General features: G+C 37.5%; 1 protein-coding gene across 1 annotated transcript in view; it reads right to left on the bottom strand.

Annotated features, from left to right (window-relative positions):
* The window catches only part of ADAMTS12 (ADAM metallopeptidase with thrombospondin type 1 motif 12), a 561778-nt gene that overhangs the window by 539282 nt on the left and 7496 nt on the right, over positions 1-15000 (bottom strand). The window contains exon 2 of the mRNA XM_044681474.1: positions 12909-13279. Within this exon, the coding sequence (XP_044537409.1) occupies positions 12909-13279 (371 nt within the window). The remainder of the gene's footprint in view (positions 1-12908; positions 13280-15000) is intronic.

Raw genomic sequence — 15000 nt, 5'->3', positions numbered from 1 at the left:
CCTGCCTCAGCCTTTACCTATCTCCAGCCAAAGATTCCTCTCCTAAAAGTACAAATAGAGAAAAGGGAAAAAAATAAACAAGAAATAGGCCTCAGATCGCCCACAAGTTTGAAAATGAGCCCACCAATCAGTCATAAGTTATCTTTAACCTGATCTTGGAAATGGGCTGAGGCAATCTTATGAATAAGAATAGCTGATTTGTAAAGAGGAAGAACTAGAGAAAGAATGCTCATTAAGAAAAGAAGGTCCACCATGATTCTGGAAACTTAGAATAAGAAGGCAAAGTGTTGAACCATTACTGAAGGTCATAACAGAAAACGAATGAGCAAACAAGAATTCCCAGATGACAAAAGCATTTATTTCTCCATCTGCAAATTCTGGGAGGAGAAGAAGGGTAAGTAATCAGATATCTGATGAGACTATTGCCTATGCAGTTTTATGAGACTGGAAAGGCTATTTTTCTTATGTGTTGATATTTCATTGAATTCCCAGCCAGCCTAACTGTGGGGCTATGAATAAGCACTTCGAGCAGGGAAGTATACATACTAAAGAATTTCCACTTTCATTTGGCAAGAGGCACTCCTGTGTAGAACTTAAATTTATATAAAAGAAGACATTCTGTGCAGTGAAGACCTTTAAGTTCTAAATGAGGACAGTGTGTAAATCTGATTATATGCTTTACTGGGAGAATAGTTCAGGAGGGGAATACGCTATAGAGGGCCTCAGTTATTGTTTTGGCTTTTTTCACTTGTTCCAATTTTAATTTATGGGAAACTTGCAACACATTTGTCTTTTGAAAGGCCTTCAAGATAGAATGAATTTCCAGAAAAGAGCCATAAAAAATCTAAACTCCTGGAGGTACAATAGAAATAGTGTTGAGATTGGAGTCACCAGAATCAAGTTCAAATCTCAGCCTACACTATCTGTATGACCCCAAGGTCACTTTAACTTTTAGGGACTCAGTTTACTCAGCTGTTAGATGAAGAGGTTAGACTATTTGGTCTCTAGGTTTACTTCTGTCCCTAAACTAGGGATGAACTAGGAAATAGAAACAAAGTCAAAGAAAAATTAATTAATAAGGTTATAGTGGAAAGTTGTAGAGGATATGTAGTAGAGATGGCTGGCAAATAGCTCAGTAACTGATTAAATCAAAGGATCATAGATCTAGAACTAGAAGGAATCTCAGTTAGTCAAAGAAAATTTATTTTGTATTTCTGTGTATCTATCAGGTACCCTGATATGGGCTGGACCTCAGATAGGATCATATAAATAGCAGTCATCCAATTAACAAGCATTTGCTTGTTATGTGGCAAGTTCTTTACTAAGCTCTGAGGACCTTGTCTTCAAAGAGGATTTTAATGGAGGAGACATGAATATAACAATGTTCATAACAAGATATAATCAGTGTAAATGGAAATTAATGTCAGAGGGAAGACACTAGCTATAGAAGAGATTGGGGAAAAAACTCTGAAAGGGAAGATTCCAAATGAGTCTTGAAAGAAGACTAGAAGCCAGGAGGTAGAAGAAAGGAGACTATTCCAGTCATGGAAAAAAGCTAGTGAAAATATATAAAGTCCACTATGAGGTCTAACCCCCGCAAAAGACCAAAGAAATAGGCAGAGTATCTATACAAAAACACCACGGATCTTTTATGTGGCAGCAAAAAGAACTGAAAACTAAGGGGGTATCCATAAATTGGGGGATGGCTGAACAAATGATGATATATGATTATAATGGAATATTATTGTACCACAAAAAATCACAAAGGAACTATTTTAGAGAGAATTGGTGGAAACTATGAACTGATGCAAAGTGAAATGAGCAAAACCAGGAGAATAATTTATACAATAACAATAACATGTTTTTAAAGACCTACATGAAACTCTGAAGAGTGAAACAAGAACAACCAAGAGAACATTATGTATAGCAACAGAAATATCATTTGAAGAATGACTTTGCATGCCCATCTCTAGAGAAAGAATGGACAAACAGAAATAAGTAAGACATAGTTTTATATATATATGTGTGTGTGTGTGTGTGTGTGTGTGTGTGTGTGTGTGTATGTATCTTTTGGTCAAATGATACCTTCTCTAATGGGAGTGGGGAAGTGGGGTATTAACTGGGTATTTTAATGTAACAAATAACTTTTAAAATAACAATATTGTAAAAGAAAATATCAATACCATGGCCAACCATGAAGCACTAATAATAAAGCATGTGATCTACCTTCTGACAAAGAGGTGATTCTAGATTAGGAAAGGACTTCAAAGGTCATATAGTTCAATCTCCTCATTTTGTCAACAAGAAAATTGAGGCTTGGAGAGATGGTGACTTGTTAAAAGTTATACATTTAGTAGATTTGTTCTGTTTGCTTTTGGTCAGACCTGTGATTTTGTTGATATCATTTCCTTCACTCCTAGTGAAAAACTTCCCTCTACCAATGCATATGAACCTTTGCTCTGCAAATTACAATCTTATAGAGCTGCCTGAGCTCCAAGCAGTTTAATGATTTGCCTTGGATCACACAGCTACTATTTGTCAGAGGTAGGATCTGAACCTGGTTCCCTCCTGATTCAGATGCCCAGCTCTCTAACCATTATACAACACTGCCCTTTAGTAAGTTTAAACTATACCAAAAAGAAAAGAAAATGCCTCATGCTAGCTGCATAAAAGAGGATTTTAGTTTCAGAATTGAACTTATATTTATAGAAGTTCAAAGGAAAGACTGGAATTGTCTAAATGAGGCAGTTATAGTAATATATTTCATAATAAAATTTCAGGGAAGAATGTTTACACATACTCTAAAAGGATCTATTTTGTATTTGTCATTAACACTCATACCCAAAGAGTCATTCTCAATCTATTTTTCAGAGTAAATGAAAAAGAGATCTCAAACCTTAGAGATGATCTCTGACTTAGCATTACTAATGAAGATAGAAAGATGATATTGCCTATTAAAGAGATAAGCTTTTCAATTCCCAAAAAGACTAAAGGAAAACTGAAAAGTAAACAAGTCCCCGGGAATTTAATAAGTGTTTTGTATGTACAAAGTAGAGGCAGGTAGGTGGCACAGTAAGAGTGCCAGACCTGAAGTTAGAAAGACCTGAATTCAAATCTGGACTCAGACACTTACTAACTCTGTGACCCTGAGCAAGTCATTTAACCCCTTCATCTGTAAAATAAGCTGGAGAAAGAGATGGCAAACCACTCCAGTATCTTTGCCAAGAAAACTCCAAATGGGGTCACAAAGAGTCAGGCACGTCTAAAATAACTGAACAGCAACAAATTTGCAACATACTCTCGGGACTACAGAAGGGAAACAGATATTTCCCTCAGGGAATTTTACCTTCTACTAAGCATATGCACTTAAATAGATAATGAAGTAAGCATGAAGTAATTTACAGAAGGGAAAAAGCATTGCAAATAAGGATATCAGGAAAGGCACAGGAGGTAGTACCAGCCCTGAAAAAAAATTCTTTGAAGTGAGAGTGACTTCTACACTTATAGGTCAACTGTGCAAATATGTGGAGGTGGGAAATGAAATGAGAATTTGGGGAAACAATAAGCAGACCATTTGGCTGGCATGTATGGAGGGGAATGATGTCAAGAAAGTCTAGAAATGCAGTCTGGAGCCACTCTGTGAAAGGCTCTAAATGCCAGGCTGAGTGGTTTATATTTGGTCCTTCAAGCAATAGGGTTCAGCTGAAGATTTTTAAACAGAGAAGTTATAGGTTGGAAATACAAAGCACAGACAGCATAGGTCCAGGAGCTCCTATCAGACAGAAAGCCCCATTCCAAAATACTCTTTAGTCTCAGTGAAGATGTATCTAATCAGGAAACCCCCAAAGGCCACAAGTCACGTTTTTTAGCCCGGATATGTAAGGGAATAAACAGCCCATTTATTTCCTTTTCTTCTTTTCTCCCTCACCCATTTATCGTCACTCCCAACCCTAAGCCAGGCCTCCAGCGAGGGAGAGTAACTTCTAAAACACCAGCATCATTAAACGAAAATGAATGTTTTCTACAAATGAGGAGTGAAGTTCCAGATCTGGAAAAGAGAGTGAAAAGTAGCCCAGAGAAAATTTTCCCACAAAGTGCTGCCAATGAACTTCATTCCTCAGCTACATCACCCTATTCTTCAGCCAGAGTTCATGAGCCAAAGGGCAAAAGCTGTTACAGTTTTTGATAGTATGGAAAAGGGACCACCAGGATTTTCCAAATGGGACAGAGGCCAATATCTTAACTAAAACCTTTCAGAGTAAAATGCAAAGTCTCCAACATATTGTTATATTATTAAATTACATTTATATGATTGTATATATGTATGTGTATATTTATATGCCACTATGAAAAATACATCTCAGAAAAATGTATTAAAAATTACATATGCATCAAGGGGAAAGGGATAAGGCAGAAATGCAGATGCTGTATTGGAGAATGGTAAGGTTAACAGGGAATCTTCACCAAGAAAGCAAGCCTTGAATTATGATTTGAAGTACAGAAATTAATTAACTAATGAAAAAATAACTACTCTGTGGTAAAAGGTTGACCCTGGTGTTCTGGTGTAGCCTCTAGTGGCTATAGCTTAGTCTGAGACTGCTCATTCTTACTCTGGAGCAGACAGATTCATTAACTAATCAATCATGCTGGGGCAATCAAGCTCATTGGATTAAGAGAAGAGGCCTAAAGATGGGAGGTCCTGGATTCAAATCTGTCCTCAGACCCTCAGCTGTGTGACCGTGGGCAAGTCACTGAATCCCCATTGCCTTGCCCTTATTGCTCTTTTACCTTGGAACCAAAATATAGTAATGATTCTAAGACAGAAGGTAAGAGTTTAAATTTTTTAATTAATTAATCATTCAAGAATCATTTATTGAGTACCTATATGCCAAGTTCTGTGTTAAGAGCTAGAGATATAAAAAAATGAAAATGAGAAGTAATATGTCATTTTGGATGACAATAATAAACATAATTTATTCTATAACACTTGAAGGATTGTAAAGCACTTCGCATAAGTAAAATATTGTCCATTTCTCATGTAGATATTTTATTTCACGAAAGAGGGAGAACAAGGACATTTGTGTGAGAAATACAGAGAAAAGCAGTTTGAAGAGAAAGACAGACTATTCTAAGATGATCTAAATGAAAGCATCCCCTCTGTAGCAAAAAATGTTGTTATCTGTCCTTGGTTTTTGAAGAGGACCAACAACATCACTTGACTCCCTAGCTAACTGGATTTAGGTGAGATAGAATTGAATAAAGTCATTAGCCTGACTCTCTCTTCTAGAGTCATTCTAATCCAGTGGGGAGACAAAAGTCAGGATGCCTTGTGATGGCCAGGGATGCAGTGGATGACCAAACTCTAGAGGGATCCACAGTATCTGCTTCAGGCACCTTAATGGCAATTGGAACAGACTGTTCTCATCTGCCCACACCATCAGGGGAAGTCTTCACACACTTAGAGTAGACATCCTACCTCACCAACTCACCAACAGGCTTGAGATCTATGGGTTACCTCCAACCTGATTTAGTCCATCTGCCAAGATGGTTTTATTGGGATTTGGCCACTGAGCATACAACAGCTTCTTGGAGATGCAGGTAAGACTTGGGTGAGAGGTTGACAACAAAGGTGGATGAGCAATCCTGAAAAGGGTTTAGCAAAGCCCTCACCCCAGAGGTAGGAGTCTTACCTGAACACCCCATAAAGCTGATGCTAAAGATTGCTGCCGGGCATTGCTTCCAGAAGCTAATTTATATACATGTATTTTTAGGGCTGTGAAGTTCATTATTGAGAAACTCTAAATCTAAAAAACTGCTTAGGACAATTATATGTTAACTTTGTCATGTCTAATGAGAATGTGAATTTCTTAACTAAGACAGAGGTGGGCCACTACATATTAGGCCTTGATTTGAGACAGGAAAGTCAAGAAATCATATTAGAAGCCAGATAACATACTTAGAAAAATGCAGAGCTGAAGAAGACAGAAGCTAACACAGCTAAAAAGTTGACAGGAACAGAAAAGCAGAGGCAAGACAGAAGAGGATAAGCTACTGCTTTGAACTGAGACCACATGATTAAAGACAGATGACTCTGTAGTTGGGGCAGGGAATTGATCTGATTAAAGACAAGTTCTGATGTTGGGTGCTGAATAGAGAAAGCAGCTTCTTTGAAGAGCTGATAAAGACTGCCTTGCCATATGTAGCACTATCTAAAGCTTGAGAGAACAGAAACATCTCAAGAGAAGCCAACATTGCTCTTTACTATTCTATATGGCTCAAAGAGAGAAAACCCTCGAGAAAACAGACCTTAAAAAAATGAGAGTGTCTCTTGATTGGGTAATGGCTGAACAAATTGTGGTATTTGATGGTGATAGAATAATACTGTGCTGTAACGAATGATGAACTAGAGGATTTCTATATGAACTGGAAGAAACTCCATGAACTGATGCAGAGAGAAATGTGCAGAACTGAGAGAAAATTGTACACAGAAAGTGAAACACTGTGGAACGATCCAATATAATGGACTCTGCTACTATAAGACAGTCCCAAGGGACTTATGAGAAAGAATGCCATCCACATTGAGAGAAAGAACTGTGGGAATAGAAACACAGAAGAAAAACAAATGACATCATTTGTTTATATAGATATATGATATGGATATATGGATATATATGTGGATATGATATGTTTATATGGATATATAAAAGAGACTGCTCTCTTGCAAAAATTAATGATATGGAAATAGTTATAAGGGATAACATTTGTATAACCCAGTGGAAATGCTTATTTGATCTGGGAGGGGGGAAGCAAAAGGGGAGGGAAAGAAAATGAAATATGTAAACATGGAAAAATATTTTTAAAATGAAAAAAAAAGAAGCAGACCTAAAGAGCTTTGCAGGACCTGAACTTAAGGTAATTGCTTTTCAGAAAGACTATAAGGTAGATTCAGTGCCCAACCATCAGGGAGACACAAAAAGCTCTATAAATCCCAAGACTAAGTTTGCTATTTACTAAAAGCATATAAAGAGATTGGGCTTCATCCAACAGAAGAATTGGGTCCAGTGCCTTCCAGATGATACAGTCTCTCCTAAGGAGATCAAGAATATCACGGCCTTCAGTCCAAAAATGAGCTACAACCAATACATGGGTTTCCATATTTGTGTCTCTCACTGCTAGGTTTTTGCAAGTTGTGCTCACTCTCTCCTATAGACACTATGTGCATTAGTAGGAGAATGTGCATACTGCTTTGTTATGATTATTACCACTTTGTCTTCTGATAGTAAATGTTCTGTAATTAAGACTGAGTCATCTTGGCTAATTTTTAAAGTAGAAAACATTCTCTTAGTTGCAATGATAGTTGTGAGGAGACAGAGGAATTCACTTCTGGCATGGCATGAGGAAAGTCACATAAATGTGAAGTGGAATATTATATGTGATTAACAATGAGGAGGCCAGTCTGGCTGGACCAAAAAGTACAAGATAGGACAAAAAGCATTAATCAGGAAAGGGACCCTGTAACTGAGCCAAAATGGCTTTTAAATGCCAAAAATAGGAATCTCCCTTTGACCCAAAAGGTAATATAGAATTATGGATCTTACAGAGCCTGTTTTAAGTATATTACTTTATCAGCCATGTGAAGGATGGAGAGAATTGAAACCATGATACCAGTTTCGTTCAATCACTTTTTCAGTCATGTCTGACTCTCTGTGACCCCGTTTGGAGTTTCCTTGACAAAGATGCTGAGGTACATTGCCATGTCCTTCTCCAACAAATAATACAGATGAAGAAACTGAGGCAAATAGTTTTAAAAGATTTGTCCAGAATCACAGAGCTGGTCAGTGTCTGAGGCCAGATTTGAACTCAGGAAAATGAGTCTTCCAGACCCCCAGCCCAGCACTCTATCCACTGAGCCACCTCGCTGCCCCAATGATACTAATTAGGCTATTGAAATAGACCAAGGGAAAGGGTATGAACTAGGGAGTTTGGTGTATATGAGTGGAGAAAAGGGGAAAGATATGAGACATATTGAAAAGCTTAAAAATAAAATCAACACAACTAATTAGATATATAAGGCGAGGGAGAGTGAACATTTATAGATGATTTCAGGGTTATGGACCTTAGTGACTAGAAAGATGATGGTACCCTCTATAGATATAGAGATGTTTGGAAGAGTGTTAGATTTGAGAGGAAAATAAGCCTGGAGTCTTGATATAGTTCTAAAATTGACAAAGCCTTGAAAACTGGTTTTGATCTTCGTCTTGCCTTCCCAAACCCTCTCCATTTCTCAAAGTACTTTGAAAGCAAGTAGCTTTCTTGTGTTTATGTTCTGGCTATAGGAGGCAGAATTTTCTGACTTAAATCGGTCTACTGAAGACATGCCAAAGGCTTCCTAAAATTGCATATCTCCCCACAGGGAAATAAGATCCAGATGCCCTTTTACCATATGCACTCACATTGTCATTCCCTCAGGTGAGCAGAGGGGAACCAAACTGTCCTTGATAAATTCCAGTCACCACAGTCAAATAAACTCTATCCTAGAATACTGGAAGAACTAGCATCTATCTTGTATCTCGAAAAGACTGTGAAGTCTAAGAGAAATGCTGCAAGACTACAAAGAAAAAGCAGATGTTCCATTTACAAAAAACAAAGTATCATGGCAAACTAGAGAGCAATGAGCTTGACTTCAGTTCTAGAAAAATTCTAATGCATGCTGTGTCTAATGAACACCTAGAAAAAATAGTTTATAAAGAACAAATCATGTTGGACTAATTTTGCTTCCTTTTTTCAGAATGCTACTACTCTGGTACAGATAGAGATTACCTAGATTTCAGCAAAGAATCTGACAAAGTTGCTTCTTTTTTTGTGGAAAAAATGGAGGCATGTAGATTAAATATCAGCAGTTAGGTAGATTCAGAATTGATTGTTTGTCTAGATGCTAAGATTAGTCATAAGTAGTTTGATGCCAACTTGAAAGAAGATCCCAATGATGCCCTAGGGAATCTGTGATTGGTTTTTTGAGGTTTAGAATTTTTCAACATCTAGTCATTCGAAGAATAACAAGCTTACAGATTTTGCAAATGATACAAAACTGCAAGAGCTAGTAAACATGTTGGATGACAGAATCAGGATCCAAAAAAGATCTCAGTGAGCTAAAATCTTGAAGGAAATCCAATAAGATTAAAATGAATCAAGTTAAATGTAAAGTTTTACATTCAAGTTAAAAAAATTCACAAATACCAGATGGGGGAAAAATTGCTAGTCATTTGAGAATGATCAGGTATTTTTAGAGAACTGCAAATTTAATATAAGTCAACAATGCTCTGGGGCAATGTTGGTGAAACTTTTAGAGATCCCATGCCCAAACTGTACCCTCAAGCCACCTCTCTGAGAGCCCCCTCCCACCCCACATTACTACCCCAGACAGAGGAGGGAGTAAGTGCTAGCATTGGGCTGCTAGGCAAAGGGGCAAGGGATGGGAAAAATGTCCTCGGACACTGTGGAGAGGGGGAACAGAGCAGTCCCCTCTGGAATGTGGGGGTACACATGCCATGGGCTCACCAACACGGTTCTGGATGGGGGACAAACTACTAATATGATCTTACACTTCATTGAGAGGCACAATATCTAAGGAATAGAGATGTAAAAATTCTTCTAAACCCTTCCCTGGTCAGGTCACCTCCAAAGTATTGTGCATAATCTTAAATATATTTAAATATATTTAGGCAGGACAATGATAATTTCGAAAGCATCCTGAGTAGGATGAGAAGCATGATGAAAGATTTCAAGAACATTACATTTAAGAATCAATTGAAGGAGCCGGGATGGTTGCCTAGAAAGAACAAATCTTGGATGAATCACTATATTCAACTCTTTGGAGGTCTTTTATATACAAAAGGTACAAGACTTCTCCAGGTTGGCCCAGAGGACACAACCAAAAAGCATTAGGAACCCTTTGAGAAGAGACAGAATTTGGTTCGATGCCACAGTAAAATGTTCTAGCAATTAGAGTTATCAAAAACATAATGGGGTGCCTCAGAAGATATTAGTTCTCTCTCCTCTTCCTATCCTCTGCCCAGTAATGACCTTCAAGTAAAATCTGGTTAACTATATAACAGATATGTTGTAGCAGTATTATTGATATGAATTAAACTAAAAAGCTGCCAAGGCTTTTTACAACTTTAGAATTCTGTTATTCTCTAAACAGAGGAAAGGGAGAACTTAACCTCTCTATGAGAACTCTCATTTTTGTATCTATATCCCCAAAGCATAGCATGTAATATAAGTAAGTAATATGTTGATTGATTGAATGAAAAGCATATCTGAGACATGGTTCTGATAGCAGGACCTCACATTTTTATGTTTCTCAGCAGCAAAACACTATCACATACATTTTTTCTATAATTTCAAACCAAGAAGATCAAATAAATTTGTATCAGTATTATTCATTAAGCTATATTATTCATACATTACATTATTTATATATTCATTGAAGTATTATTATCTGAAAACTATTATTCATTTTGTTCTATTATTCATTATGTTCATCTTACAGATGAGGACGGTGAAATTCAGAGACTTGGACAGGGTTACTTCCAGGGTTACTAAGTGACAGAACTAGGAATCTGATTCCAAGTCTAAGTACTCTTTTCTCTACACCAAGTTCATAGCAATTTAGCAAACATTAATTAGGTTCATACTATACATAAGGTATATGTTCAGTGCTAATACGTGCTAATAAAAACAAAACACCTAAACGGTCTCTGCCTTCCAAGATTTTATATTCTCCCAGGGGAAGTGATGAAAATTACTGAACCATAAACCTACAAGCAATATTAATAGTTAATACTGACAGTGTTTTCAGGTTTGCAAAGTGCTTTATACATTACCTCAACAAACAAGTAAACATGTCATTTGCAATTTAGAGAGTTTGTGTAAATGAGTGTTAAAGGGCTCTCCTGGTGATATCCAATCTCAAAAGAAAATAATTATATTCTGATTATGTTATATCTTAATAACCCTAGTTTATTGCCTGCATGAATCTGAAAATTTCAAAAGAAATTCCAATAGATTTTTTTAATGGCAAATTAGGCAGCACTCCAATTTTCAAAATTCCTTCCATCTAGGCCATGACATCAGTCTCTTTGTTTGTTTATTTGTTGGTATTTGCTCCATTGCTTATCACACCAAGTGCATGGCCATATCTGGAAAATGTACAAAGGATACTTTTATGCATCCTTTCTGGAATTCCATCTGGACATTTAAAAGGTACCAAATTTCATCTTAAGTTCCAATTTTTAGGTCTGACATATTTCTAAATATTCCCTAATAAAGCACAAGCTGAGAAAGGAGAAAACTCCAGGACCTGATTCTATTTGTAAGATGTGGGAAATCTCTCCACACATTTTAGAATGCTGTTTGAGTCTCAGAGAAATTAAGCAACCAGTCCATGGCTACAGAGCTACTAAGTGTCAAAGTTAAGATCACAGATTTTGGGCTAAAAGGAATCTCAGAGGCCCCCTAGTCCAATCCCTTCATTTTACAACTGAAGATATTGAGGTCCAGGGGAGTTAAGTGACTTCCTCAAAGCACTCATGCAGGTATTATTCATTAGAGGTAGATTTGGAAACCAAGTCTTCTGACTTCATCCAGCACACACTTAATGTTTTTATCCCTATTTTATAATTGGGCAAACGAAGAGGAGTTTTGTTATTTGCCCAATGTCACACAGGTAGTCAGTGACAAAGTTGGAATTAGGACCTATGTCTTTTAACTCCTAATCCTATATTCTATTCCCTGCTTTCTCCTGATAACATAGCATAACACTAATTACATGCTCCTTTGTTAATGTTTTGTATTTTCTTAACATTTCTTTGAAAAAAAAAGCAATATATTGATATCTTGTTCTAAAACTGCCAAAATTTTCTCCAGTGACCCTCTTTCACTGACCTCCCAGAAGGTGGTCCCATAAAACAAATAATATTTATTAAAGGAAAAGGAAAAGGAAAAAGAAAAACTGATCAATACAAGTGGATAGCTAGGGAGCACAATGAATAGAATAGGCCTGGAGTCGGGAGGTCTTGGTTTCAAATTTGGCTTCAGACATTTCTTAGCTCTACGTCCCTGGGCAAGTCACTTAATCCCAATTGCCTAGCCCTTACCAATCTTCTGCCTTAGAATTAATTAGAATCAGTTCTAAGACAAAGGTAAGCATTTAAAACAAAAACAAAAACAAAACTGATCAATACATTTCAAATTCTAGAAACATGCCACACCACAAAAACTTTTCATATGTGTGTATCTTCTTTCTCAAACCATGCTGTGAGTTCCTTGAAGACAATAATCCTCATAACTACATCTGAATACCACAATATTTGGCACCGTGTATATGTAGTGGCCCATTAATGTTCACCTCTACACATGCACATGCCCTCAAAAGAAATGAAACCACAAAACACATAGTTCATAACCAAAAGAGCAGCCACACTTAGATACTGCTGCTAGAGAGGAGCTGCTCTAATTGGAATTATTTCAGCCAGGCTTTCTGATCCCCATCCATTCTGATTTCCTTCTAGGAACTGAATTTTCCTGGACCTTCAACCCAGTTTGTTGGCATCCCTCTTGTTCATTTCAGTTCTAGATCCCATATTGTTTAGTTTTCCAGAATGCTACCATATCCTCCACTTTTTTTTACTTCGCCTTACAGCTGTCTCTATGGGAAATTCTTCCAGCTGGCCATCATCTCTTCTGCCCAGATTTGGTGGCCATCTCATCCTGGTGACCATAAGAAGTAGGCACTCAATACCTTGTTGAGTAAGTGACCACAGAAACAGGTAACATATAATAAAGCGCGTAAGGTAAATGCTGAGGGCACAGGGGAAATGTAGAGATAGGATTAACAGCCCACTTACCAGTCCCTTGCAGGTACTAAGGGCTGCGATGCCATCTCCAACTCCTGACTGAAGCACTGTGCCATGGAAGTGGCAGGAAGAACCTGAAATGGATTCCATTTGGGCACCTGTGAGATTTCCATATCGTCTCTCCAGGATGTAGTTATTGAAATGAAATCCTCGATTGACTGTCAAGTTAAAAAACAGGTCCTTGTCCTCATGAGCAATTTTATAATATACCCGGTCATCTTTGTGTTCCAGATCTCTTCTCCTCCTGGCATTCCCTGTACTTGGGATATGATGGTGCAAAGCATGTGATACAAAATGTCCAGTTGCATTGACCTTGACAGGTCCCACTATATGATATTCTGGCAATGTCTTGATAAAGTGTTCTGGAAGAAAAAGAAAGAACACAAAATAAAATTAGACGGAACTAGTAGGGATTAGGGTGAGGGATGGAAATTCATATTGATTCTGTAGATAGAGGAGGGACTGAACACTTTATTTCAGACAATTCGCATGTGGACTCCTCTACCAAGAATAACTTCCAGTTTCAGAAAGTTACTTGGGGACATTAAGTGACTTCCCAGAATAACAGACTATATATCTCAAAAAAAAAAAAGATCTGAACCAGATCTTCCTGGTTTCTAGGCTGCCTCCCTCTCCACTGTATCATTATCATGTCATAGAAAAATAATGAATAATAAAAAATATCTAGTAGGAATTCAAAAGCAGAGGATGTTTAATTAGTCTACATATATAATTTACATATTTTAAACAAATTATAAATAATGTGGAGCTTGTGGTTTCACAGAAAATTTTTATACATTTGTTTATTTAAATGTTTTTGGTGGTGGTTAATAAATATATAGTTTAAAAAAGGGAAATAAACAAAATAATGAATGAATGAATTACCAGAGAAATATTTATTATGCATTTATTAAGTACAAAGCCTTGTGCTAAGAAATACAAATAGAAAATCAAAACAGTCCCCCCTCTCCAGAGCTCACATTCTAATAGGAGAGATAACAATAAAGGAAGTCTCAGCTACAAGTGAGATGGAAAGATCCTGTGATCCTTAGGGTACAGCAGCAAAGCAGATGGTTATGTTTCTTCTTTAATGTCATTTTCTGGATGATCCACATCCGTTCCTGATACTGAAGCATTTGACAATGCTAACAACTTTGGATGCTAGTTCTTGAGTAGCTATGGCTAATCCATACAAGAGTTTGAGTCTCACACCTCCCACACTTTGTATTTGTGACTTGGTTAAAATCTTTCTCAAACTACCAGTTATTTTTGCCATGTAATGACTACTGACTTAAGTCAAGGAAAGATTGTTTTTAAGTCCTGAAGAGAATGTATGGTCTTGACTTCAGTAAAGGGAAAGGGGGAGTAGAAGGCAGGACCACAGAGCCAATGTGCTCTAAAAGGGAAATTTAACAAGCAATGCCAGAGGGAAGGGATCAAGATCTGCCATTCCTCAGGCAAACATCATTATGAACAGAGCAATTTCTCACCTGGAGGTCTTCATTAAGAAAAATCACAAGGCCATGTGAGAGTATCCCCTTAAGACAGACTTGGCCAGAGTACAAGAGTGATTGCTGGGACTCACTCCCTAGGAGGTATCATGAAGCAATAACTGTGTATACAAAGGAGAGGTCCAAGATTTTCCAAACCATGCGCTCCTCTCTTCTGCTTGCTACCACCCCAAGAGACACTCTTTATTCCTGGATTGGCTAATTGCAACAGCCTTCTATCAACATTCATAGCCTTTTCTCCTTAATCCATCTGCCAGGTGGATATTCTAGCCTAGATGTGATCATGTCACACTTTAGCTCAAATATTTTGCCTGCTATGTGAAGTTCTAAGTCACTCGCCTGGCATTCCACAAACAAGAACTTCATCCAAACATGACTGCTTTCTGCCTCCCTAACAAATTCTGGGCTTTCTAGCCTCAGTACTTTTGCACACAATAACCTCTGTGACTAGAATGACCTCTCTCTCTCTCTCTCTCTCTCTCTCTCTCTCTCTCTCTCTCTCTCTCTCTCTCTGTCTCTCCCTTTACTATTGCATTTAAAACATAACTCAAAAGCCACCTTCTCCAAAAACC

The sequence above is a fragment of the Gracilinanus agilis genome, chromosome 1 (assembly GCF_016433145.1).
Source record: "Gracilinanus agilis isolate LMUSP501 chromosome 1, AgileGrace, whole genome shotgun sequence".
Classification (NCBI taxonomy): domain Eukaryota; kingdom Metazoa; phylum Chordata; class Mammalia; order Didelphimorphia; family Didelphidae; genus Gracilinanus; species Gracilinanus agilis.
This window is presented reverse-complemented; position numbering and strand designations above follow the sequence as displayed.